Source organism: Schistocerca gregaria, chromosome X (assembly GCF_023897955.1).
Source record: "Schistocerca gregaria isolate iqSchGreg1 chromosome X, iqSchGreg1.2, whole genome shotgun sequence".
Lineage (NCBI taxonomy): Eukaryota > Metazoa > Arthropoda > Insecta > Orthoptera > Acrididae > Schistocerca > Schistocerca gregaria.
The window spans coordinates 213,207,789-213,232,605 of NC_064931.1; the positions used below are offsets into that span (position 1 = coordinate 213,207,789).

Genomic DNA, 24,817 nt, shown 5'->3' on the forward strand with positions numbered 1-24,817 from the left:
CAGTGCAGTGCTAATATTTTCGAACAACAAGGAAGAAGTATAATTTTTGTTAACTTTCTACTTTGTGTTGTATATTGACTAACACAAACAGGAAAAATTTGGTAATCTGGCTACAAAATACTTTGTCCCATGTCAAAGTAGACTGTAGTAAATCAGCTGTAGGTTCAACTTAGCTTAATATGTCTATTTTTTAAGTGTTTTTCAGATAAAAAAAAGTCATTTGTGTATATAAAGTATGATTAGGGCAAGAAGTTACCACAACTATACAGAACAAGATCTTGAAAAGTGTTTGGAAGAAATTAGGTCAGACCAAAAAGGCCAGAGAGTTGCTTCAAATCTCTATGGAAATCCTAGAAGCACCTTAAAGAACAAACTGAAAGAGAAATTTGTGAAAAAGCATGGTCATCCAATAGTATTTAGCCCAGAAGAAGAGAAAATGTTTTCAAATCACATGATTAAAATGGCTGAATTTAACTTCCCACTTACTCAGACATATCTTAGTCTTAATTAAAGGCTATTTAGACAAAAAAGGTATTGTTATCAAGTGCTTCAAAGATAATCTGCCTGGCTACGAATTTATTAAATCATTCCACAGAAAGCAAAATAGACTACCAACATGATTTTGTAGCAATATTCTACAACAGCTAACCCATAAAAGTGTAAAATGCCAGTTGAGAGGAGCACACATAAGAAATTAAATGTCCCTACAGGGAAGAGTATAAGTCTGATAGACTTGAAGGATTCACCTGCATATTCAAGCACCACTGCTTCTGTCTACGAATGTGATATTTCCGTTCCCAAAAAGAAGGGAAGACCCAGAAAATAAGAGATTTGTGACTCCTGAGACTAAGAAATTGATGCTGATAAGTGTTCATGATTCATCATGAGTTGGGGTTCTCATGCCTTGCTAAGGTCTTGCACGTCCTGAAAGATGAAATCATGATTTATAGTATACACAGCAGACTTGTCTGCCTTTCTATGAATATATTCAGTTTACTGTGTTCTTGTACATAAACACAAAAACCTAAAAGTACTGCTACACTCCTGGAAATGGAAAAAAGAACACATTGACACCAGTGTGTCAGACCCACCATACTTGCTCCGGACACTGCGAGAGGGCTGTACAAGCAATGATCACACGCACGGCACAGCGGACACACCAGGCACCGCGGTGTTGTCCGTCGAATGGCGCTAGCTGCGCAGCATTTGTGCACCGCCGCCGTCAGTGTCAGCCAGTTTGCCGTGGCATACGGAGCTCCATCGCAGTCTTTAACACTGGTAGCATGCCGCGACAGCGTGGACGTGAACCGTATGTGCAGTTGACGGACTTTGAGCGAGGGTGTATAGTGGGCATGCGGGAGGCCGGGTGGACGTACCGCCGAATTGCTCCACACGTGGGGCGTGAGGTCTCCACAGTACATCGATGTTGTCGCCAGTGGTCGGCGGAAGGTGCACGTGCCCGTCGACCTGGGACCGGACCGCAGCGACGCACGGATGCACGCCAAGACCGTAGGATCCTACGCAGTGCCGTAGGGGACCGCACCACCACTTCCCAGCAAATTAGGGACACTGTTGCTCTTGGGGTATCGGTGAGGACCTTTCGCAACCGTCTACATGAAGCTGGGCTACGGTCCCGCACACCGTTAGGCCGTCTTCCGCTCACGCCCCAACATCGTGCAGCCCGCCTCCAGTCGTGTCGCGACAGGCGTGAATGGAGGGACGAATGGAGACGTGTCGTTTTCAGCGATGAGAGTCGCTTCTGCCTTGGTGCCAATGATGGTCGTATGCGTGTTTGGCGCCGTGCAGGTGAGCGCCACAATCAGGACTGCATACGACCGAGGCACACAGGGCCAACACCCGGCATCATGGTGTGGGGAGCGATCTCCTACACTGGCCGTACACCTCTGGTGATCGTCGAGGGGACACTGAATAGTGCACGGTACATCCAAACCGTCATCGAACCCATCGTTCTACCATTCCTAGACCGGCACGGGAACTTGCTGTTCCAACAGGACAATGCACGTCCGCATGTAACCCGTGCCACCCAACGTGCTCTAGAAGGTGTAAGTCAACTACCCTGGCCAGCAAGATCTCCGGATCTGTCCCCCATTGAGCATGTTTGGGACTGGATGAAGCGTCGTCTCACGCGGTCTGCACGTCCAGCACGAACGCTGGTCCAACTGAGGCGCCAGGTGGAAATGGCATGGCAAGCAGTTCCGCAGGACTACATCCAGCATCTCTACGATTGTCTCCATGGGAGAATAGCAGCCTGCATTGCTGCGAAAGGTGGATATACACTGTACTAGTGCCGACATTGTGCATGCTCTGTTGCCTGTGTCTATGTGCCTGTGGTTCTGTCCGTGTGATCATGTGATGTATCTGACCCCAGGAATGTGTCAATAAAGTTTCCCCTTCCTGGGACTATGAATTCACGGTGTTCTTATTTCAATTTCCAGGAGTGTACCTTCTGTTGCTATGTCGCCATCATTCTGTATTAACAGCGGTATCTTTTGCTCAAGACAACTAAAGTAGTCATTACTTGGAAAAAAAATTTCCTGTAACAATGTAACCCCACTTTAGTACAAAATTTTCACACATTTTTGAAAAGTAAAATCATGTACCCAAAAATGCTGCAACAACCCCTAATGTGATGTAAGTATGGAGTAAAGTCCTGTTAACTAGAAAACAGTTTTTGCAACATAATTAGAGTAGATTCATTTGAAAAAATTAAGGATTAAAAATAACTCTGGGAAAAGAATTGAGTTAAAGTAGCCCAAGTTGAAGGCAGACTTATAATAAAAAGTCTAGAAATGAGAGGAATCAAAACTTATTCTTTAAGTTATTTTATTTGGAAGAATCCAAAGAGTTAGAAGACTGTTACTTATGGCAACTCGTCTTCAGCAGCAAATCTTTCTTCAGACAAAGATAACATGGTGAATTTATCAGGGAATTTTTATGAATGTGAGAATCTGTAGCAAAGGCTTTACAGTTTTCATACATTATTTGCTAAGGTTTTGCACATCTTGAAAGATGGAACACAAGTGTCATTTTACACAGGCATAACAGGAACAACAAAATTTGTGCCAACAAATGAAAAGTTTTTAACCAGAGACAGATGATGTATTGAAATTACCTGATCCATTTTAATTAAGATTAGCTGAATATACAAATATGTTATAGTGATTAAAATTCTTCTGGGTATTATGCCGCGTCATTGCTAAAAACTAACAACAATAATAAACTAAAACCAATGTTTTGGCCAAATTGCAACAGCCTTCCTCAGGGCCTGAGGAAGGCCATTGCAATTCAGCCGAAATGTCGGTTTTAGTTTATTATTGTTGTTAGTTTTTAGCAATGACACGGCATAATACCCAGAAGAATTTTAATCACCATGACAATGGCTGCGGAAGCCTACATTCTTATATGCAAATATGTTGTCTTAATTGTGATTTAAGTGACTTCAAATTGTATTAGATATTTATTAGCTGTTTGTATGCTGTTGTGACTCTGCGACGACATACTACTATGCGTTTGTGCCCACCACCCATCTGCTCTAAGAGACAATCTCATGCTGTAGCAGACAAATCACCGCCAGGAAAAAACCACATCATGAACTGGATACATCTGAGGGCAAAAGTTTTCTCTATCATGCACCTCTTAGCTGCAGCAAGTGGAGTTTCCCCCTAAAGCATGGTGCAGGAAGTGTCCCCCCCTGCACTGATGCTGAGCTGTGCACATGGTCAGTGCAAAGAGTTGATGTTTCTTTGGTGTTAAGTTCATGTTCAAGTTGTCTCACTATCAGAACTTAATCACTTGCCATAGTTCCACCAGATAGGTGTGTGACCCTTGAATTCATCAATGGTGAGTTGGTTTTGAGTGTGTATAAAGCGAACAGCATTGCAAGCTACCATGATGCCTATGGAGAACTACCTAGTAGGGAGGACTGATACTGTACTTCAGGGCAACATGTCAGCACCTGCCTCATGGTCTAATTTCATGAGGATGGAGTATCCACAAAACAGAGTATGTTAAATTATAGTAAGAGTGGCAGCCGGCCACAGTGGCCGAGCGGTTCTAGGCACTTCAGTTTGGAACCGTGTGACTGCTACGGTCGCAGTTTCGAGTCCTGCCTCAGACATGGATGTGTGTGATGTACTTAGGTTGGTTAGATTTAAGTAGTTCTAAGTTCTAGGGGACTGATGACCTCAGATGTTAAGTCCCATAGTGCTCAGAGCCATTTGAACCATTTAATAAGTGTGGCAAGATTTTTTGTGAACTATATGCAAAACACTGCAGCACCATACATGTGGTCATTAAAGACTGAAATTCCCAACTGTGTTAGATTAGTTTCACCTACAGCACCTCTAGTTTGTTTATTTATATTTTATATTTGTTTTACTCACTGTGGTACATTAACTTCACTTATGGCACCTCACTTTAGTTTATTCATATATTGTTTTGTTCTTTGATCACTGTGTTAGATTAGCTTCACCCACACTACTTCAAATTCATTTATTTCTAATTGTATTTTGCTTTAATCACTGTGTTAGATTAGATACTCTTACGGTATCTCCGAGTTCATTTATTTCTATTTGCATATTACCTTGTCAGTGTGTTAGATTAGCCCCACTGACTGTACTTCAAGAAGATTAGTGATGTTCCTCATCTTACCTTAAAAGAAGAGTGTAAACTGATTCCCCAGACATGGGCAGTGGGAACACCTCATGTGTACTTGTCAGAGGTGTACACATTCCACTTTCAACCAGCCCATGCTTGCCTTTCAGTCAAGCAGGCTAGCTGCCACACGTTACTAGTAAAACAGTCAGGCTGCTTCACTCCCTCCCAAGCCAAGATTTACCCAACCCAAGCATGCTAAAGGTATCTTGCAAATTTCTACTGTGCTGTGCTACATAGCAGTTTATTCTATATGCTTTCATTTTATTACCTGAATATCACAAGAAAAAGCTTAATGAAATGTGTATTCATTTTGGGCCAGAATAGGATGGATTTTATTTGTTCTTTTTTGGCATATTTTTGTCTTATTTATTTTTTTGGTATTAACTGTTTTCTCTGTGGCTTCATCATCTTTTTCGATTAATACTTTACACCTAAGTAACTAATGACGTCTATTATACTGCAACTGCAACACCAACTAAAGCAAGGTTTTAGAAGTCTAGTTTCTGTAGCTTTAGTGTGTTTCAGCTAATTATGACCCTAGTTTTTTTGTCATTGGCCTTCTGACTGGTTTGATGTGGCCACCACAAATTCCTCTCCTGTGACAACCTTTTCACCTCAGTTATACAATTTTAATTACTTTTTCTTTCATGTGTATTGCAGGTTCACTGAATTCATTTCAAGTGCCCAAAAAGTTTATTCCAAATTCCTCAAATGAATTTTGGCGAACATGAAGCTTGTTTTTGTATTGTGTTAATGTAAAAAGTACATGTTTCTCTCACACTAAGCTTTCTTCACACTGTGTTGCATACCAGAAGAATGTGGTTTTTAATATCCGCTGAGTCATATTTTTTCCTGTTTCAATCAATGTTTCCCCTAATATTAGAAAGCCTATATACTGCTAAATAGCCTGGAGTCCTTAGCACACATTCCCACATATTTGTCAGCCAGTAACTCTTTGTCATCTTTCAAAATATTTACTGAGTGAGAAAGCTGCTGGACAAATTTACAAACATGCTGTAACATGCCCGAGGTCCTCAAATGAGAGTTTAGTAACTTTTTACATAATTTGCCTTGTGAGACACCTACTGAGTTATTTGGAGCTGTCTCATAAAACATGCAAACTTTCTCCCTGCTGGATTTCAGCTCTGTTTAAATACTTTCTTAGTTTCTCCTCAGCCTGTTTTAAGTTCAGTTTGTTCATTTTGCTGCACCCAATGTTATTATAAATGAGCTCCAGTGAAACTATCTATGCAAACACATACCTGGCTAATCACATTGGTTTGATAATGCAGCATATTGTCAAGTGCAGCAGGCTTAACGGGTTCCATAAAGCTTGCCAGGCTTGTGAAAACCCAAGTTGACCAGCTTTAACCATTGCGCTTCAGTACACATGTAGTCTTGTTACTCCGTTATGGCAAGTTGAACTGCTTTAACGGTTCTGGTGGAGATAGGAGCAGGCAGGCTGGGAGGAGAATTTTTACATCTCCTTACTTCTAACACCTTCATGAGTTGCAGTGATTACTGGATTGACTAGATTGACAGTTCTTGTTTGAAGGCATTTTTGTGGCAACATACCTCTGTAGATGTATTTTGCAATTAGTTGTTCTTGTTTAGTATTTGGATGTCTTTTGTTACATTGTTCCCATACCTTAGCCATCCATCTTACCCTCCACAGCTACCAAACCCATGGTATAAGCCTGTCATGTTCAATGAGGAACACAGTTTCCATACAGTGACCACAACCTACCTCCCCCCCCCCCCCCCCCCCTCCTCAGATCACACTCAGTATTATTGCCAGCTGTACAAAGGTCCTATTGACACTACATTCCCCACCATTCTATTCCACCTGGCTAGTGCTTGCCACACTGGTCTGAATGCACACATTGCATTGCCCCACCACTTGGGTATTGCTCACCACACCAGGCTGCCGAGCCAGTAACTAACCCACCCATCACCCCCCCCCCCCCCCCCCCCCAATCTACAAGTGCATATGGCAGAGTTTCACACTATCATCAGCTACTGCGTGCAGCTCACAGGGACCACGACTGTCCCGGCACATCCTCCTCCCCTTCCCCCTTTCCCATCCTCCAGCTGCCCCACGCCATCTTCCACCTACCACCTTTCAGCTCTCCCAACTCTTCGTTGTGGTTATCTTTTGCACAGCCAATATTTGAAGGCTGCACACCAGTGACTCCACACAATTTGCCCTAATGGTTACATAGCTTGGGCCTATGGTCAACGTCGAGGTGCATGACATCTTTGCAAGCCCGCCACAGTCTAACAGATTTAGTGCGCTGAATGACTGGCAGATAGTGCAGTTCGCAGTGTTAGAAATGCATTACATGCACAGACTATTTTCACTGGAGGAATGCATTGACATGGAGCCCCCATAACAACTCCATGCACTTGCAGAGTGTACAATCATTCTCAAAATGCTTCTGCTTGTGAATTGGCTCATGCACCTGCCTGCTGCAGTCTGCACGTTGGTAACTGCACATTACTATACGAATGTTGACATGGCAGCCATCATTGTGGACAGGGTCTTTGACTGCCTCAATTGCCCACACCATTACCGAATGCAGCACCGCAATGGCTACTCACATAGTCTCCTACATGTATAGCCCATATCATAATCTCCATGTCCCACAAACCGTCCACAGACATATACCAGCTCATAACCCAGTTGATCAGTGAGGTGGACAAGCTCACCTCCGCCCTAGAGTGCACGCACCATCCTGTGCTTGCCCATCCCTGCCCCCACGATGTCTGTGACTACCAGTGCACATACCCACACAGGTGCAACCCTCATCCCTTCCCCAACCAGCTAGTGGTAGCCAGGGCATTCAGAGTGCTAATGATTAAGAGTGTTTAGGAAGCAATGCCGCAAACTGTCGGGTACCATGTGCATAGTCCTCAAACATTAGTGGCAGCTGGCAATAGGCTCACCCACCATTTCTCGGCACCTGTTCATGCACAATCATCGGAACCCCCCTTCCTGAACAGCCTACCTGCTTGACACCAGCTCCAATCTCTCCATGTACCCTCACAAACTGTTACCCTCATCTGGCCCCCTCTTACCCCTCCTCCCCACCATGGTAAATGACTTTAATCAAAACCTACTTCTCCCACACCAGGTCCATCAACTTCAGACTCGTGTGGATTTTGCATGGACCTTTACTGTGGCTGATGTTACAGACCCCAGCCTTCTCACAAACTTCATCCACACTATGGCTGCCTCATCAACCTAGCAAATCATCGATGCCACATCCCTCTGTTCCATTGCTTGTGTATCTTGCACTGCCACCAGTTTCGCCATCAAGCAACTGTCATATTTCAGCCCCTTTGCTGACCTGAATTTTATCCCTTCATTCACCCTTTCAATGCCCGCGGGAGGTACACCATGATATGTTGTGCTACACTGCAACAACCCTGGCCCCATCCCATGCCCCCTGGTTTTTTGGTACCACCTTGCCTTCAGATGGGTAAGTGAAGAGACACATACCAAAATCAAGGCACTGATCGTCCTTGTTGTGCTCAACCTCTCGAGGATCCCATATGCCTTTGCTCTACACTTCATCCCAACAAAGGTAGTATTTGGCACTGATGTGGTGACTTTCAGGTGCTCAATGCCTAGACAGTTGTTGATTGCTGTCCAGTGCCCCTCTTGCATAGATACTATGAAGATCTGTCCAGTGCAATCATCTTCATCAAGCTATACTGCACAAAAGCATTAATGAAAATTCTGGTTGCACCAGAGGACATTGAGAAGATGACCATAATCACCCACTCTGTTCTTTTCACAAATGTATTTGTGGCCTTCGGGCTCCAGAGCACCACCAAGACCTGGCAGTATTTTCTCGACAATGTCCTATGCGGCATCTTGGGTTGTTTTGTGTACCTGGATGATATCCTATATCCACTGGTGCAATCTCATGGCACACTGCCAGCACCCCCAGGAGGTATTTTCCTACCTCAAGGAGGCGGAAGTTATCATCAACCTGGAGAAATGTGTCTTCAGTGTTTTGTAGATGGACTTCCTCGGACACAAGGTGTCATCTGCACACTCCTGCCCACTGGACAGGAAGGACTGGCTGTTGCCAAATTCCCATGCCCAATAACTTTCATAGAACTCTGCAGATTCCTCAGGATGGAAAATGTTTTCTAGTACTACCTGAAGAACACTACAAGTGTGCAAGCGGCAATCACTGCCGCATCCCAGGGTCATAACACTAAAAGTATCAGGCCCATTCCCTGTACAGTGCAAATGACAGAGTTTCAAACAAATGCCCTCCTGGTCCTGGCAGCCAAACAATGACTTCAACCTCAATCCACACACAGTTCCTGGTACAGACTTACATGTCTGGCGTGACTTTTGCACAAGTTACAACCACTCAGGCAACTCCTCGAGGTGTATCTGCCCCTACCTTACCCCCAACTTCCACAAGACAACATTCAAACACCTCCAAAGCCTGTTCCGCCCTAGTGACTGCACATATGTGGTCCTCACGGAGGAGCATTTTGTCTGGCATGGTATCCAATGGTACTGCAGAAACTGTGCCTGCACCTGTCTTCCATGCCAGAGTTCCACAGTAGGCTGTCATGTGCATGCCCCTATCAATTCTTTCCCCCTAAATGATCACAGTTTTTCTCATTTCCGTATTGATACTTTAGGTCCCCTTCCATCATCAGATAACCACTGGTACATCCTCACCATCATCAAAAAGTTCACTCTGTGGCCAGAGGCTGTGCTGCTGGCTGACATCAAAGCAGATACTGTGGCCAAGGCTTTCATGGGCACCTGGGTCTCAGGTTTAGGGTCTGGTTGCCTTACATGAGTAATGGGGATTACTGTACCAACTTTATAGGGATTTTTTGTTGATAAAATTTTTTGTGGGAACTTACATTTGTAAATGCATTCTGCAATTAACTGTGCCTGTTAATGTTCCCAGAAAGGAGTCATTTAATATTCAGTTGTCTTTTGTAACATTGTTCTCATGTTTTACCCTCCATGCGTAGCAAACCCACAGTATTCACCTGCTATGATCAGTGAGGAACACAATTCACAAAATTCTATAACTTATTCTTTTTGTTTCATCATATTTTATTCCATAGGATGCAGTAATTGGCTACACTGATGTGTATTATGTTTCTCAATGTATACCAGTTATGACAATGGTTTAGTAAACCCCACTGCATGTTTCAGTTAATCTCTTACAGGGGGGTTAAGGCAACCACTTGCTACTATGTCACATTTTGGTCCCTTCTTTTGCTAATATTTAGATTAGGCTCTTAATATTTTTCCAGGCATTCATTATATACTGTATCAACTAAGACAATGATGTGCTGAACATTTACTTATTGTGAAAAATATAAATACAAAAAGAAATGTAAAAACTGGCCAAGTTAACCTAACCTTACCCTACATATGACTGCTTATATGAAAAAGATTTCAGAGAGTTTGCAAACTGGGGGAAAAAAAAAAACATTTTCTTCATGAGTGTTACATCACCTCACATCTGTTACAAATTACTGTAACTTAAGATAGCTCAATTCTTTTGTTGTGATTTATACCTGTGACCATTTCATTTAATGTTACTTAAACTACTGCATTGGTCTGAGATGTACAGAACAGAATTTTCAGAGAGAGAGAGAGAGAGAGAGAGAGAGAGAGAGAGAGAGAGAGAGAGAGAGAGAGAGAGTGCGTGTGCGCATTCAGTGATGTATACATTGGATCAATGATGTAAGCAGCTCAGTTTCAATCTTAGAACCAGTGGAAGAAGAGCGCTCTTAATCAAAACTGTTTCTGTACTACACAAAACATTATACATGCAATAGTAATCAGAGCAACAAGCCCTCTCAAGAAACATAAGTTGCGTTAGTAATAATACAGTAACTGGTACTACATATAAATAATTTCTTAAATTTAACAGTTAGCCATGTTCAAATTTGAATTTTATGTATGAAGTGCAACAGTACTGTTTGTCAATCCTTTCCATACACCACACAGATTTCTGCAGCATAAAAAATGTAGTTGGAGTTGAATCACGGTGGATTACTTCCAGTTTGAGAATACCTGTCTCTCAGTAGTTTACCTGGAAGAACAATTTAATACTTTACCCATTTGACAGCCAGAGCTCCAAGTATCCAATGGTTTGTTGTTTTGAGGCACATTTTTTGAATCACTGAAGATAATCTTAGTGAAGTACCTTTTATATTCATTTAAGAATGGTTCTAGGTAAGTGGATGTCATTTTCCCAGTGAATGTTTTAGAAACAACTTCCACTTCTGCAACAATAATCTCACATCACTATGGAAGATATTACTGCCAGGAAGCAGCTTACAGACTACACTTTCAAACATCTAAACAAGTTCAAAACCTAATATTTCATTTCTACGCACAATGTAAAATGAATCTTAAGCCACTGAATAAACAGCAAATAATATATTTTCAAAAGAAAGTAATCCTAAGTTCTGCTCTCCCACCTATATAAAATTAACAGTTTATAGAATGTCACAAAAAAAAAAAAGCTTTCAGCCACCAAGGCCTACATTGAAAATACAGACACACACACACACACACACACACACACGCACGCACGCACGTGTGTGTGTGTGAGAGAGAGAGAGAGAGAGAGAGAGAGAGAGAGAGAGAGAGAGAGAGAGAGAGAGAGAGAGAGAGAGATATCTATTTTTGACAAAGGACTTGCTGGCCAAAATCTTTATTTGTGACAGTCTTCTATTTATGCTTATTTGTGACTCAGCATCTCTTTTCATATACTGTTACATTCTATCCTGGATTTTCCACTGTTTGATTGACAGTTTACAGAGATACACCCCTGGCCATTGAAATATCAACACCAGTAATGATAGTAAATGTCAAAATTTTACACTGTTCACATGCAATATAGCAGGAAGACTATATAATTACATTTGTAGACAGGTTTTGGGTATACAAGGTGCAAAATTTAGTATACTGAGTTGCCACCTCTAAGAACAGGGTCAAGTCAAACTGAGCTCAGATGACACAGTCGGGGCTGTTATATGAAGCAGCCTCAGCGCTATGCCAGATTTCATCAATCATAGTGATCGGTGAGTGATGGCATGCCAATCCCTTGGCAACCTGTGACCAGATGTTTTCATTGGGTGAGGCATCTGGAGAACATGTTGGCCAAAGCTATAGTTGTACACCCTCTGTACCAAAGTAGCTCCGGACAGCAGAAGCAACATACAGTCTTGTGTTATCTTGTTGAAATATAATGTAACATAGTCCAAGAAGATAGAACACAGTTACTGGCCTCTATTCACTAGAAATATAATGGCTACTGTCTAAATAACTGGCTATGTGAATCAAAGGTGTCATGTTGTGTACCCAGTGGTACCCACACAATCATACCAGGTGCTGGGCCCTTCTGACAATCAGGAATACAATCTTTACAGTTTGTTCTCCTCAGAGCCTCCACACATGGATATGTTCATCATGATACTGTGTGTAGAACTGGAATTCTCTGGAATGATGATGTGGTGCCGTTCCAGTGTCCAGTGTCATCATTGGGTGCACCACTGTTGGCACACCCCTCTCTGTTGCACTGTCAAGGGAAGCTGCAACAACAGTTGCTGTACTGACAGTTCCTCATGCTCCTCATGGTAGCAACCTGTTTGTGTGGATACTTGTTTTGTAGCAAGCCCAGTTCCTGATTCAGTGCCAACACGGATGTATGATCCTATATCGTGGACTGAACAATAAGTCTATCCCATCAGGCACTAGTCATGCTGGTTTGCTGAGATTCTCCACGGCATTGAATATGGCTCTCCTGAATGCAACGATGCCACATTGACAAGGCAATTGTGTGATTCTGACCAACATGGGCAGTAGTATCAGGGAATGACAAACCACAGTAATTATAGGTCACGATTCCACTACTGTCACCATTGTAACACTTGGTGGTGCTCCAGATGTCGTTGCACTGTTTTTGTGGACACTTGCCGTGTTGCAAAATAGCAGATTTCCTGATTGAAGGAAAATGACATAGTTGCATGATCCTGTATGACATTGAATATGGCCCTCATGAACTCATCAATTTCATATCAGCATGACAGTACTGAAAGACCACAATGCTGTCACTAATGCTGCCTACATCTTACATGAGGCATAAGTTGACCTTACAAAGAGTGGTGTGGTTTCAGAAGTTCCTTCATTCTCAGTTGGTTTTTCTTTGAAGAGACAACACCTCGTGACCCTGTTAGGAGTACAGTGACATCTGCACATTACATGGACCTCCGCCTGCAACACATGATTCCAGATTTACAAGACTACAACTGTGTCCACACCACTATTTTCATGCAAGGAGGGATAACACCATTTCACCTATGCAAAATAGGAATAATTGGCCAAAGGAGTTTTCAGCTGCCACTACATGTGATAAGATCGTACCAAAACACAATCTTAATTGTTGTTATGGGCTACAGGTCTAGCATTTGCCTGCATATAGCCAGGAAAGTACAGACAGCACAGGCTCTACAGAGAGCTCAGAGAAGTGTACTTACTTGTAACCTCTGGACCTAGCTGCAAGAAAGATAGGTGCATAATATTGGCTCAAAAAGGGTGAATATGAGGAGGTAAGAGAGATACTTGAGAATATGGAGCAATCGGCATCTGGGACCACACGGACTGCAAGTGGGCCATTAGACAAGATGTTACAGACCAGGAGAGGACAATCTCTGTTAATAAAAGACTCTATAACAAAATATGGAATGAGGAACTGTGGCATAAGCTGAACTTGCTGACAGCTAAAATATTGGATTATAAACTGCAGGCTTACATAGTTGAGAGACAACCACGAAGAAGCACACATCATAACAATGAGACACACAACCACAGAACATTCACCTACACTGGGGAAGATTTTCGGAGACCCTGATACTCATCTCTCAATCTCTGCACCAAGTTGGCACAGCAAGGCAGTCCCTGTGAGTCCTGAATTGTGCCTCAATATGCTGGGGACTTATTATCAAGACAAATGAGGAATCTAGCTTGCTTCTGATTCCAAGTACAGTAGTGTAGTACAGTACAGTATTGTATAGTAGTGTAGTCAAGAGTTATAAATTACCAAATTTGCAATCCAGCAATGCAGCTTAGTACAATAGACTAGTAACATGTGCATTCTGGACTCCAGAAGAACACATACAGGGTGTACATAAAGTCCGGGAACACTTTCAATTATTTATTGCACAAGAACTAAACACTGTACAGATGTCATACATAACGCATTTTGAAGAGAAACTCTGAAAGTTTTTATTACAAATATTCAGTATGTGAACCATGAATAACTCGGCAGATGTCAATACAATAATCACATTTTTGCCATACCCTTCCAGTGTGGCATCATTAACTGTGGCACTCCCTTCCTGTGTTCTCTGCCAGAGCTCTGCTACATCACATGGTAGAGGGGGTACAGACACCAGATCTTTAATGTGTCCCCACAGAAAGTCACATGGAATGAGATCTGGTGATCAGGGAGGCCATTTCATGAAACAGCTGTCACCTTCTGTAGCATGGCCGATCCATTGATGCAGCAGCTCTGTGTTCAGGTACCTACAAACTTCACAACGAAAATTGGGTGGAACCTCATCCTGCTGAAAGATGAACGGAGAGTCTGATTGCATTTGAGGCTGCTGCAACATGTCCAAGTAGGAATATCCAGTGACAGCGCTCTCAGTGAGGAAGAATGGCCTGTACAGTTTTTGATGTGACAAGGCACAAAAACATTTACCTTTGGTGAATCACGCGCATATTCAATGCATTTGTGTGGATGCTTTGTACCCCAGATTCAACAATTTTTCCTCTTCACTTTCCCATAGTGTGAAAAGTGGTTTCATCTCTAAAAATTAAGAGATCAACAGTGCCATCCCCATCCTCATTCAATTGTTGCAACGGTGAACAAAACTCAAAATGCTTCATTGAATTTCTGCACTAGCTCCAATTTGAATGGTTTCATAGACATCTTGTGTTGCAGGACTTTCCACATGGTCACTGGAGCCATTTTGAGTTCACAGGATGCACAACGCACTGATTTCTTTGCACTGCTTATGAATGTCTCTTGTATGCACTCCAGATTCTCTTTACTTCACTCACATTCTCTTAGCCAGGCACAAGCAACCCATCATAATGAATTTGTTGTGCCGGTGGTAAATGGCCTTCCTTGTTGGTGGCTTCTTACCATACTTGGTTCTCAACATTCACTGAACAACTGTAGCGCACTTGTTTTTGTCAAACTCTAACACACAGAAAGCTCACTCTGCACCTGAACACGCCATGGTTGCAACCAGTGCTGACTACTGTCAAATTATCAAACTATGCTGTGGTGGTATATATGAAAAAAACTTTCAGGGTTTCTCTTCAAAATGACATATGTATGATATCTGTACAGTGTTTGGGTCTTGTGCAATAAATAATTGAAATTGTTCTCGGACTTTATGTATACCCTGTATCTATGTGCCAGGAAGCCAAAGAGTAGTATGTAGTTTTTCTTTTATGTTGTTTTGATTTTTTTCAGTTTCCTCAGATTAGTTACACTAACACATTTGAAATTATTTTAAAATATCATGTGCTGTATTCCTGCCAATTCATGTGCAACATTTAGTTTGGTCTGTTGTTGCATCCAGATAAAGACTACAAGAAAACAGCAAATAAATAAAATGTGGATTTCTCCATTTGTTATAAAGAGAGAGTCTCTAAAATAGAAATACAGGGGACTAGCAATATATAAAGTTCTGGTAAACCTTTCGGGGTGTAAGGTCGTGGTCCATGAAACTCTTCAGCTCCTAACGTTTCGTCCAGAGCTGTGCTGGACATCTTCAGAGGGATGTTTCTCCTCTGGTGAGTCTTGCCGACTGACAGGTCGGACGTCTGAGAATGACATATATATATATATATATCGTAGAAAGTGGGCGTGGCCAGAGTCACGCATGATATGCAGAGAAAATCTTTGTCAGAGATAAAACTTAACTATCGATCTGCATATCACGTGTAACTCTGGCCACGCCCACTTCTATGATATATAAGTCGCTCTCAGACGTCCAACCTGTCAGTCGGCAAGACTCACCGGAGGAGAAACACCCCTCTGAAGATGTCCAGCGCAGCTCTGGACGAAATGTTAGGAGCCGAAGAGTTTCATGGACCAAGACCTTACATCCCGGAAGGTTTACCAGAAGATATGTCATCCGGTCGTGAAAGCCTTCATACTATAATATATAAAGTTCTTAGGAAATGGGTTTGGCAGTAGGTTGTATTGGTACTCTCTTTGTTATTTTTATTATTCTTTTTTGCATGAGGAAATTTTTTCTGTTAATAACCCCCCATAAAGGGATGCTTATGCTATTGTTGAATTCAGAAGCTCATGATAAATGGTTTTTAGTGGTTTTATATCACCTGATTGCCTGAGAATTCTGAAAGCAAGCTTGTTTAACGTTTTTGCCCTGTGGTGGTCCCACTGGAGTGAACTGTCAGCCCAGACTACCAAAAACTCTGTTCTTGTTACTAGTTCAATTTCTTTGCCATTGAACTGCGTGGGTTCCATATAGGCATGATGTTTTTGGGATGGGTTGAAGAGCATATGAGCTGTTTTGTTTGTGTTCAACAGTAATTTATTGTGGTGGAGTCACGAGAGGAGTCTTTCAGCTGTGTCATTAAAGTTGAACTTCCATTGCAGACCTAAGACTGAATGGAAGAACAAGTTTGTGTCATCTGTAAACAACACAAGAGACATATTAGAGACACTCACAGGAAGGCCACTGAAAAAAAGGCAGAAAGAGGGGAGGGTCCACTATCAAGCCTTGTGGGACTCCACAGCTTATCAGGGCTTGGTCAGAATAAATTTGTATGTATTCAGGGCTTGTGATTTCTACCACTTGCTTTTCATCAGTGACATAGGATTCAAACCAATTATTTGCTGTGCCTCTGATGATATATGTTTCTAGCTACTGAAGAAACAGTAAATGATTAATGAGACCAAACCTGTACTAAGGTCAACAAGAAATCCAGTTCAAAATTCCTTTTGATTGAAGGCTTTAAGAATTTGGTCAGTGAAACTGAAGAGTGCATCATTCACAGTCCTGTCAGTAACTCACAACACATCAGCCCGCAAGCCAGTCAACTTTTGCCAAAGTGGCTTTCTGCTGGCCGTGTAAGGGTGGCACAAAACTCAACCCAAACATAATCATACAATACAGGCATGATTATTTTATTTATATTTACATACATACTCCATGAGCCATTTTACAATGCATGGCTGAGGGTACTTTTTGCCATTGCTAGTCATTTGTTTTCCTGATCAACTTGAAAATGGAGCATGGGAAGAACGATTGCCTCTATGCCTCTGTATGATCCTTAATATCCCTTACTTTGTCCTTTCTGTCCTTCTGTAGCCTGTACACTGTCCAATATATTCAGTTTACAGGCTGTTGCAAATGCTAGTTCTCTAAACTTTCTCAGCAGTGTTTTGGAAACTCTCCTTCCTTCCAAGGATTCACATATAAACTTACAGAGTACTTAGATAACAGTTTTATACTGGCTGGACTCACTGATGATAAATCTAGTAACACATTTCTGAATTACTTTGGTGTTTTTCTGTAAGGTGGCGTGGTGTGCTACATTTTCTCAGAATGCTCCCAGTATAGCAGAGATAGCCATTCACGTTCGCTACAACTGACCTTTTGCGTTTATCCTCAGTACAAGTTATTTTGTAATGTTATGCCTGGATGTTTAACTGGTGTGACTGAGTGACTAAGCAAACAGAAAGCTGCCATTTATTGCACCGAAAGGAATTATGTCCAATTCATCCTGGACCCCCTAGAGTCTTTTTCTGTCATCATAAGATTGGCACACCTATGTGTAGGACACATTGAGGACTTTCATGTAAATATTCCCATAATAATGTACCTACTACCTGATATATTGTCTTAGTGACTTGCAACTAAATAGAATGAAAATCTTTGTGTATATCACTCTCAAAACTTGCTATAGCCTTATGAACAGGCACATCTCCCCATTATTTGTTCCACAAGCTTATAATTAACAACTTCCATCATAAGGACCAGCTTTAATCTACAATTTTGTTAAATTCCTTCCTCCTTTCCCTGGTAGTTCATTTTGTATGTGGTGACTAAAGATACTATACATGTTCATACCAGAAATACAGAACTGACTTTTAGATATGTGCAGACAACAAACAAAACACTCATTTCACTTAACTATTTTATGAATAAACTTCATAGCAAGTTATTCCCAGTATCAGTAATTTATTAAAAATGTGCCATGTGTACACACAATTAATAGTTCCACACTCAGAGTTAAATTCCACGTTCACAAAGTTAACTTCAATCATCTTAATTTATTAATAGAAAACTGCAAAGCAGTACTTAGCATTTTGCATTTATTTCTGTTTGTAACATGTATTATGAGAATGAGATAACTATATGTACGAAATTCAATTATTTGTCAGTGTGTGTTAGTATCTGCATCTTTAAAATACAATACTGATAACTAATCATATAAGAACACACATAATTAGTTTCTATGATGTATGTCTCAGAACTAGTTTATCCTTTTGCAGAGAAATCTACAAAGGAATAAAAATAGTTTACTTACCATTGGACACTGCAGAGTGAGATTCATTCACCTGTATGCTTCCAAGTGATATTAAATCTGATAGCTCCCTACAAAGAAGATGAGTTTCTCCATCTATTACTGCACCATCATCATCGAGGAGCTCATCATGGACTTCTCCCACGTCCTCTTTGCAGTCTGGTGGCAACTTGTGTCCCTATTTAGAGAGAATTAATTCACTCTTAAAAATTAGCTTCACACATTATCAGCAACAAGGTAATTTAGGTTGTGCCATATGAATAGCTGGGAATGTTTAAGGGAGTAGATCCCCACACTTTTACATGGGTATCAGTGTAAATATAAATACAAGGAAACTTCAGAAATGCTGAACAACCGTAACTGAGAATTAATACAAGCCATACAAAACATTGTTTTATGAATCTTAAACACATCTTCATCAAACTACACTGCCTGACAAAAAAGTAAAGCTGCTACAAGACAGTCAGATATCAGTATAACAATGTACACAGACACACCATTGGCGAGTATCTAGGATTTAGAGTTGCAATACTCCTTCACAGATACACTGTCCATCAGAGTGCATTAATGTTGTTTGCATATAGCTTTGCCACCAGGCCTTATAGGTTATGTAAGAGGTGTGACAGTTTCCAATGCTGAGTAATTACTAAGGGCACAGAGATTCCACGTACTAAAATGAAACAGCATTATTAGCACTTGACAGAGTTTGAAAAGTGGCTTCATTGTAGGTCTCCTTTGGTTGGCTGGCCAGACTGTGCAATATCCAGATTTGTGGGGCTTTCAGATCTGACAGTGGTCCGATGTTTGACTACATGAGAATGTGAGGACTGACAAATCCATCATCAAAGTTCTGGTCAAGCACATCTCGCCACCACAAAGCAGGATCACAATACTGTACAAAAAGCTCATCAGAACCCCTACAAATCTGTGCCTGATATCCAAGAACAAGTAATGGACTCCCTGCAACATTCTATGTCATCTCACACCATTGGTCAAAGACTAGCAGCAGCCGGATAAGAGAATTACTGCTCCGTGCATAGGCTTCTGTTAACACACAAACAGCTGCATTTAGAATGGTGCCATGACCATGAAGAATGGACAACTGATAAATGGTATCACTATGCCAGATGACCATCATTGGTGAGGTAGTCACTTGTAAAAGAGTCCTATCCTTCCAATGTTTTGGAGTGGCACAGCAGCTTTATTCATTGCACCACAGTGTAGGGAGTCATCATGCATCACCTCAGATCATGTCTGGTAATGATAGAGGGAACTTTTCCAGCACAATGGTATGCCATGGATATTCTGCATCCTCATGTGTTACCTCTCACAGGACAGCATGGTGGAGACATTTTTCAACATAACGTTGCTCAGCCACACATGGCATGCGCCTCTATAAACAATCTGCATGATATTGAGGTACTCCTGAAGCCAGCAAGATCCCCACATCTGTCACCAGTAGAACATTTATGGGACCACCTTTGATGTCAGCTCCACCCTAGTGCCAGTATCCAGGGTGTCGAGGACTAGTTAGAACAGTTATGGGGCCGGTTTGCCTCAGGAGAGAGTAAAATGGATTTATGGCAACTTTCCCAAATCAATCAGTGCTTGTATCCATGGCCAGAAGGGGTCAACATCATACTGACAACTGGGTGCATAATACCAAATTCTTTATAAATTTGAACAGATTTTGTAATCACTGAAATTACATTAAATACCCTCTCAACCTTTGAAGTTTCATTTAATTTTATTTCCTCCTCCTCTTCTGACTGCTTGACTTTTTTGTCAGACAGCGTATTTTGATATACCATTAAAAAATAGCAATCCATGTTTTCCATGTTATTGATTCACACTGTAACTGTTTGATGATGCTAACTTTTAAATAAAGTTAGGAGAAATACAAAACAAGTAAATAAATAAAGTAAGTAACTACTGTAAAAAAAAATTACAATTATAAGACCAGGTCATGATAAAGTTGTGGGCACCTCATAATTAACATAATACTCTCTGTCTCCTAACATGACACAAGGTTAAAAATAGAGACAAATGTAGAAAACAAAATTAAGAAAGAGTTTCAATTTTATGAGGCACCAAATTCTGCATCTGGTTGGTTGGGGAGGGACCAAACAGCCACATCATCAATCCCATCAGATTAGGAAAGGATGGGGAAGGAAGTTGGCTGTGCCCTTTCAAAGCAACCATCCTGGCATTTGCCCGAAGTAATTTAGGGAAATCATGGAAAATCTAAGTCAGGGTGGCTGGACATGGGTTACACATTTTTATGTTTATAAAAAAATTACAATAAGCCTCATCTCTTTTCATTTATTCACCTTTAATTATGAAACTGGAGGGGAACTGAATTAGTTAAATGGGAGTCATGCTATCACAGTGATTGTATTAGGTGATTTCACATCCTCTTCTTAACCTTTCGTAATCTGACATGATACTGGGTATATCAATTTGTTTTATGGGCAAGCTTTGGAAGTGAGAAGTGCTGTGAATAGGAGACAGGAGACTTTTAGTGAGGCCCAGCTAAACAAGCCACAGAGAACTGTGGACACACCGACCTTCATGGAAACATAAAAGAAACTCAATTCATTGGCTTGTTGGCATTTTGCCGTTACTTTGCACAATATTTTGTCGAAGAAACAACTACCGGTATGCCATTGGTGGCCTGTAGTAGCTCTTGAAAGGATTGGTGATAAATTTTGTTGGTGCACAGAAATGAGCAAGCTGGTTTTTAGAGACTTACAAAACATCTTTTAGAAAATATCAGAAGCAGACAAGTCACAGATGGGAGATGGTAGCAAGATCTGTGTCTGTGCTCTCAAGTGGCAGGGTCATCTGAGGGCTGCTGTCTGAGTCCTCAGCTGCCCAATCATAATGCTGATCTTCAGACCAGCAAGCGGTAGTTTCCCTACTCTACTCAAATTACATTGAAGATTAAGGTAAGCATCACTTACATCTCTGGCACATTAAAAGAAGAGAGAGTATTGTAGTTCAAATTCAATATAGGTTTCACTGTCTCATATTTGTCAGTGCTTCTTTGGGAGTCTTCAGTTCTTGTTGTGTACAGTCACTGTGATCACCATAATCAAGTTGCAAATCAGTTCATAGAATCGGATGCAAGATTATGAATCACATCTCCCTCATTTAGTAACTTTGCCAACTCTGAGCTTTAATTTGCAATTATCAGAAAGTTCATCTTTGTAAAGTTCAATTTGAGACAATTTTTTTTATGCTTCAAAAGGCTGTCTTTTGTAATAAACTGTAAGAGTATGCTTAAATCTTGGGTTTATTATCACATTCAATCCCTTTCAATGATAAATATTATGTCAATTCCTCCATCTTCAGATTCACTGTTATGGCTTAAATAAATGATAACATTAGTAAATCTGTTGGATGCATTAAATTCTGCACAGATTCTCAAGGGTTTGGCTGATTCATGATTAATTCAGACCCAGTTAAATATCACGTAACAGTGGGGTTTGCAAAGTGAAATATTAAGAATTTTAAAAGTATGGCAAGTAACATTATGCTGTTTTTACAGAAATGTACAAAGATATGAGGTTTTGTTCATCCTTTTATAATGAAATTAATTATGAAAATATATATACTTAATGGTGGTAGGCAGCACTGTAGCAGTTTTCGGAGAAGAGGCGGCAAGAAAATTGTGATTTAACATTGTGTCAGTGCTGAGGCCATTAAAAATGGAGCACAAGTGCTGATTTCACAAGGACAGAGATGGAAATTGATTATGCCCTTTTCAATAGGAATCTCCCAGTATTTGTATTTCATAACTTAAGGGAACTCTACATCTTGCTGACTAGAGAAGAATTTGAAGTCTACTTCTCCAGAATGTGTGATATTTACATTAACTACTGGAGAACCTCACTTGGTAGTGATGTCGGAAACATTCCTTGTCTCTATTCAAATAGATTTGTTGGATTTCTTTTCACATTATTCATGATTGTGAACACTGATAAGCTGGACTTTGTTTGAGGTATCTAAGAAATCTGCTACAGTAAATAATAAGTTTAAAATTTTTGCTATTAACTTTTCACTGAATCAAAGTTTGTGCAAAAATGAGGCTTGTTATCATCATAAGGTAAAGCTCTCTTAATGAAGCTGCACTGTCAGAAAACTGACTCTGTAGAGATCAGTTTCATGTTGCTATTATTCAGGAAGAATATTGTAACTGGAAAAGAACTGGCAGGTTGCATGTCACTGGAAGCTGTGATGAAGTCTGAGGACACAGTCTGATGGAAGCACATGTGTGACAGTTAAAACATCTACTGAAGTTTTTTTATGAAGTTGGATATGAGGCCAACGCACAAGTGGCAGCTTCTGTACATATCATCTAGAAAGAAGATCTTCACAAACACTAAACATATAGGAACTGAAACCATCGAGATATCTGAAATCCATAAAAAAGTTTCCATAAATTTTTAATGGCTGTTAAACATTATTAGACATAAATTTTTCATTTAAATGCATACATGTCACATATAGGTAAAAAAAAAAAAAAAAGAATTCACACACAGCTGTAGAAACGTTTCCCATCAGTCTATAGTGATTTCTTAGCACATAGTCATTGCATCTTTCACTACTAACTCATTTATTTATTTCTTTTTGAGGAAGCTTGCAGCAATATGCTTCTAACTGTCAGAGACCATTATATAGCACTTTTAAAACACAACAGAATGCCCTCTTTACAAGAGAAACAACTGTTCTCTAGTGTAACATTCGGCCAGCACAATGAGTATATTTGTCCAGCTACTGCTGGGGCTGCTCCAATTATAGTCATCTCTCCCTCCTTCCCATGTTCACAAAGTTTCTTGGGCAGGAACTTATAACAGAATACTGAATCACCTTCCTGACAGTAAAATTTTACAAACATTGCCACTTAACTTCTGTAATGATTTTGCTAACATTTCTTGTCTTTAATGCATTTACTGTTTGTAAACCATCTCAAACAGTAATATTTGAACTACAATTTGTCAACCATCAGAAATAACAGAACAAAATGTAAATTCACTGGTGTTTTCATCTCTATGGCACACTGCACTAGATAAACACCTGAAAATGGCTTTTTAACTCAAAACTAGTAGTGTAAGAAAGATAAACTCTTAATAAAAATTGCAGCCCAAGTGGAAAAATGTCAACTTCATTCAAGGGAGACACCAATGAAAAACTTCATGAACTCAGATCTGTTAGAACAAACAAGAAAAATTACCCTTTTGGCATTTTCAGTATCTTACAAAGACCTTTGTGTGGATCACAAAATTCTAAAAGGGCAAGTGCGATGGTATGTCATTCCCCTTGCATGAACAGAGTTATTTTAGCAATGGACAACAGAGGAACACAATAACCAATGACCCAACAGGAATAAAAACAAACTTGATATGGGGAAACATTGAATATTATGTCTCACAATGTCCAGTGCTTGGACCGTGTCTGTTCTTGGCCTACATAAATGATTTACCTAGAACACTGGAGGATTCTTCAAAACTTCTGAAGTTTTCTGATGACACTAGTTTACTGATAAAGGGCTGAAACATGTCCATACCAGATACAACCAGAGGACTGATGGAATAGGCTTGCAACTCATTCACACCAAACAGATTAATTCTTGATCTTACAAAATCCCATATTGTTCAGTCCAAAACAAGGAAACAAGATACCAGAAGTTGAGACTAGTGAGTACACAGGCAGCAGTGAGATGGATATTAAACTGAGGCAGGACTAGGTCATGGATCAGTTACCCCAAAACGCTCAGTTCTGCCTGCATTACCCTTAGAAATGCCTCATTATGCTGCCATGAATGGCGGACTACTAGCATACTTTGCATACTTTCACTCAATATTGTCCTATGGCACAATGTTCTGGGGAAATGCAGCTAAGATAAAAAAGTATTCTTCTATAGGACTGTTCAGTAAGAATATTATAAAAGTTGATAACTGAACATACTGCACAAGCTGCTTTAGGGACCTATCAATGTTTACACTAGTATAGCAATACATTTACTTCCTAATGACATATCTGATTAATTACAAGAGTAAATTTAAGATGAAATGCACAAACGACCATGTTAACACTAGAAGTAAAAATAATTTTCATGTAGACTGAACATCCCTTTCAATGGTTACAAATGGAGTTTTATATTTTGATGAATGATGTGTAACAGGTTGCAGGTATTAGCTACCTCTCCTACAATTCATCAATACATTTGGACTCAGGAATGTTAATTTAATATAACTCTAGGGTGCAGTTCTCACTGAGCTGATAAAATATGACAAAACTACACTTCATCTGAACAAGTTTCTGAAGCCCAAACGGTTCTAACCAACTGCAACATCATCCTTAACCAATAGGCATCAATGGATGCAGATATGGAGAGTCACGTGGTATGTGGTCCACTCTCCGAAGTCATTTTCAGCTTTTGTGACAGGAGCCTGTACTTCTCAGTCAAGTAGTTTCTCATTTGGTTTCACAGGG

At 40.6% G+C, this 24,817-nt stretch overlaps 1 protein-coding gene across 1 annotated transcript in view; it reads right to left on the reverse strand.

The window, feature by feature from the left end:
* LOC126298384 (inactive phospholipase C-like protein 1) overlaps window positions 1-24,817 on the reverse strand; it is a 1,421,164-nt gene that overhangs the window by 37,688 nt on the left and 1,358,659 nt on the right. The window contains exons 11-12 of the mRNA XM_049989691.1: window positions 18,323-18,497; window positions 10,795-10,962 (exon numbers count right to left, since the gene is read on the reverse strand). Of these exons, the coding sequence (XP_049845648.1) occupies window positions 10,795-10,962; window positions 18,323-18,497 (343 nt within the window). The remainder of the gene's footprint in view (window positions 1-10,794; window positions 10,963-18,322; window positions 18,498-24,817) is intronic.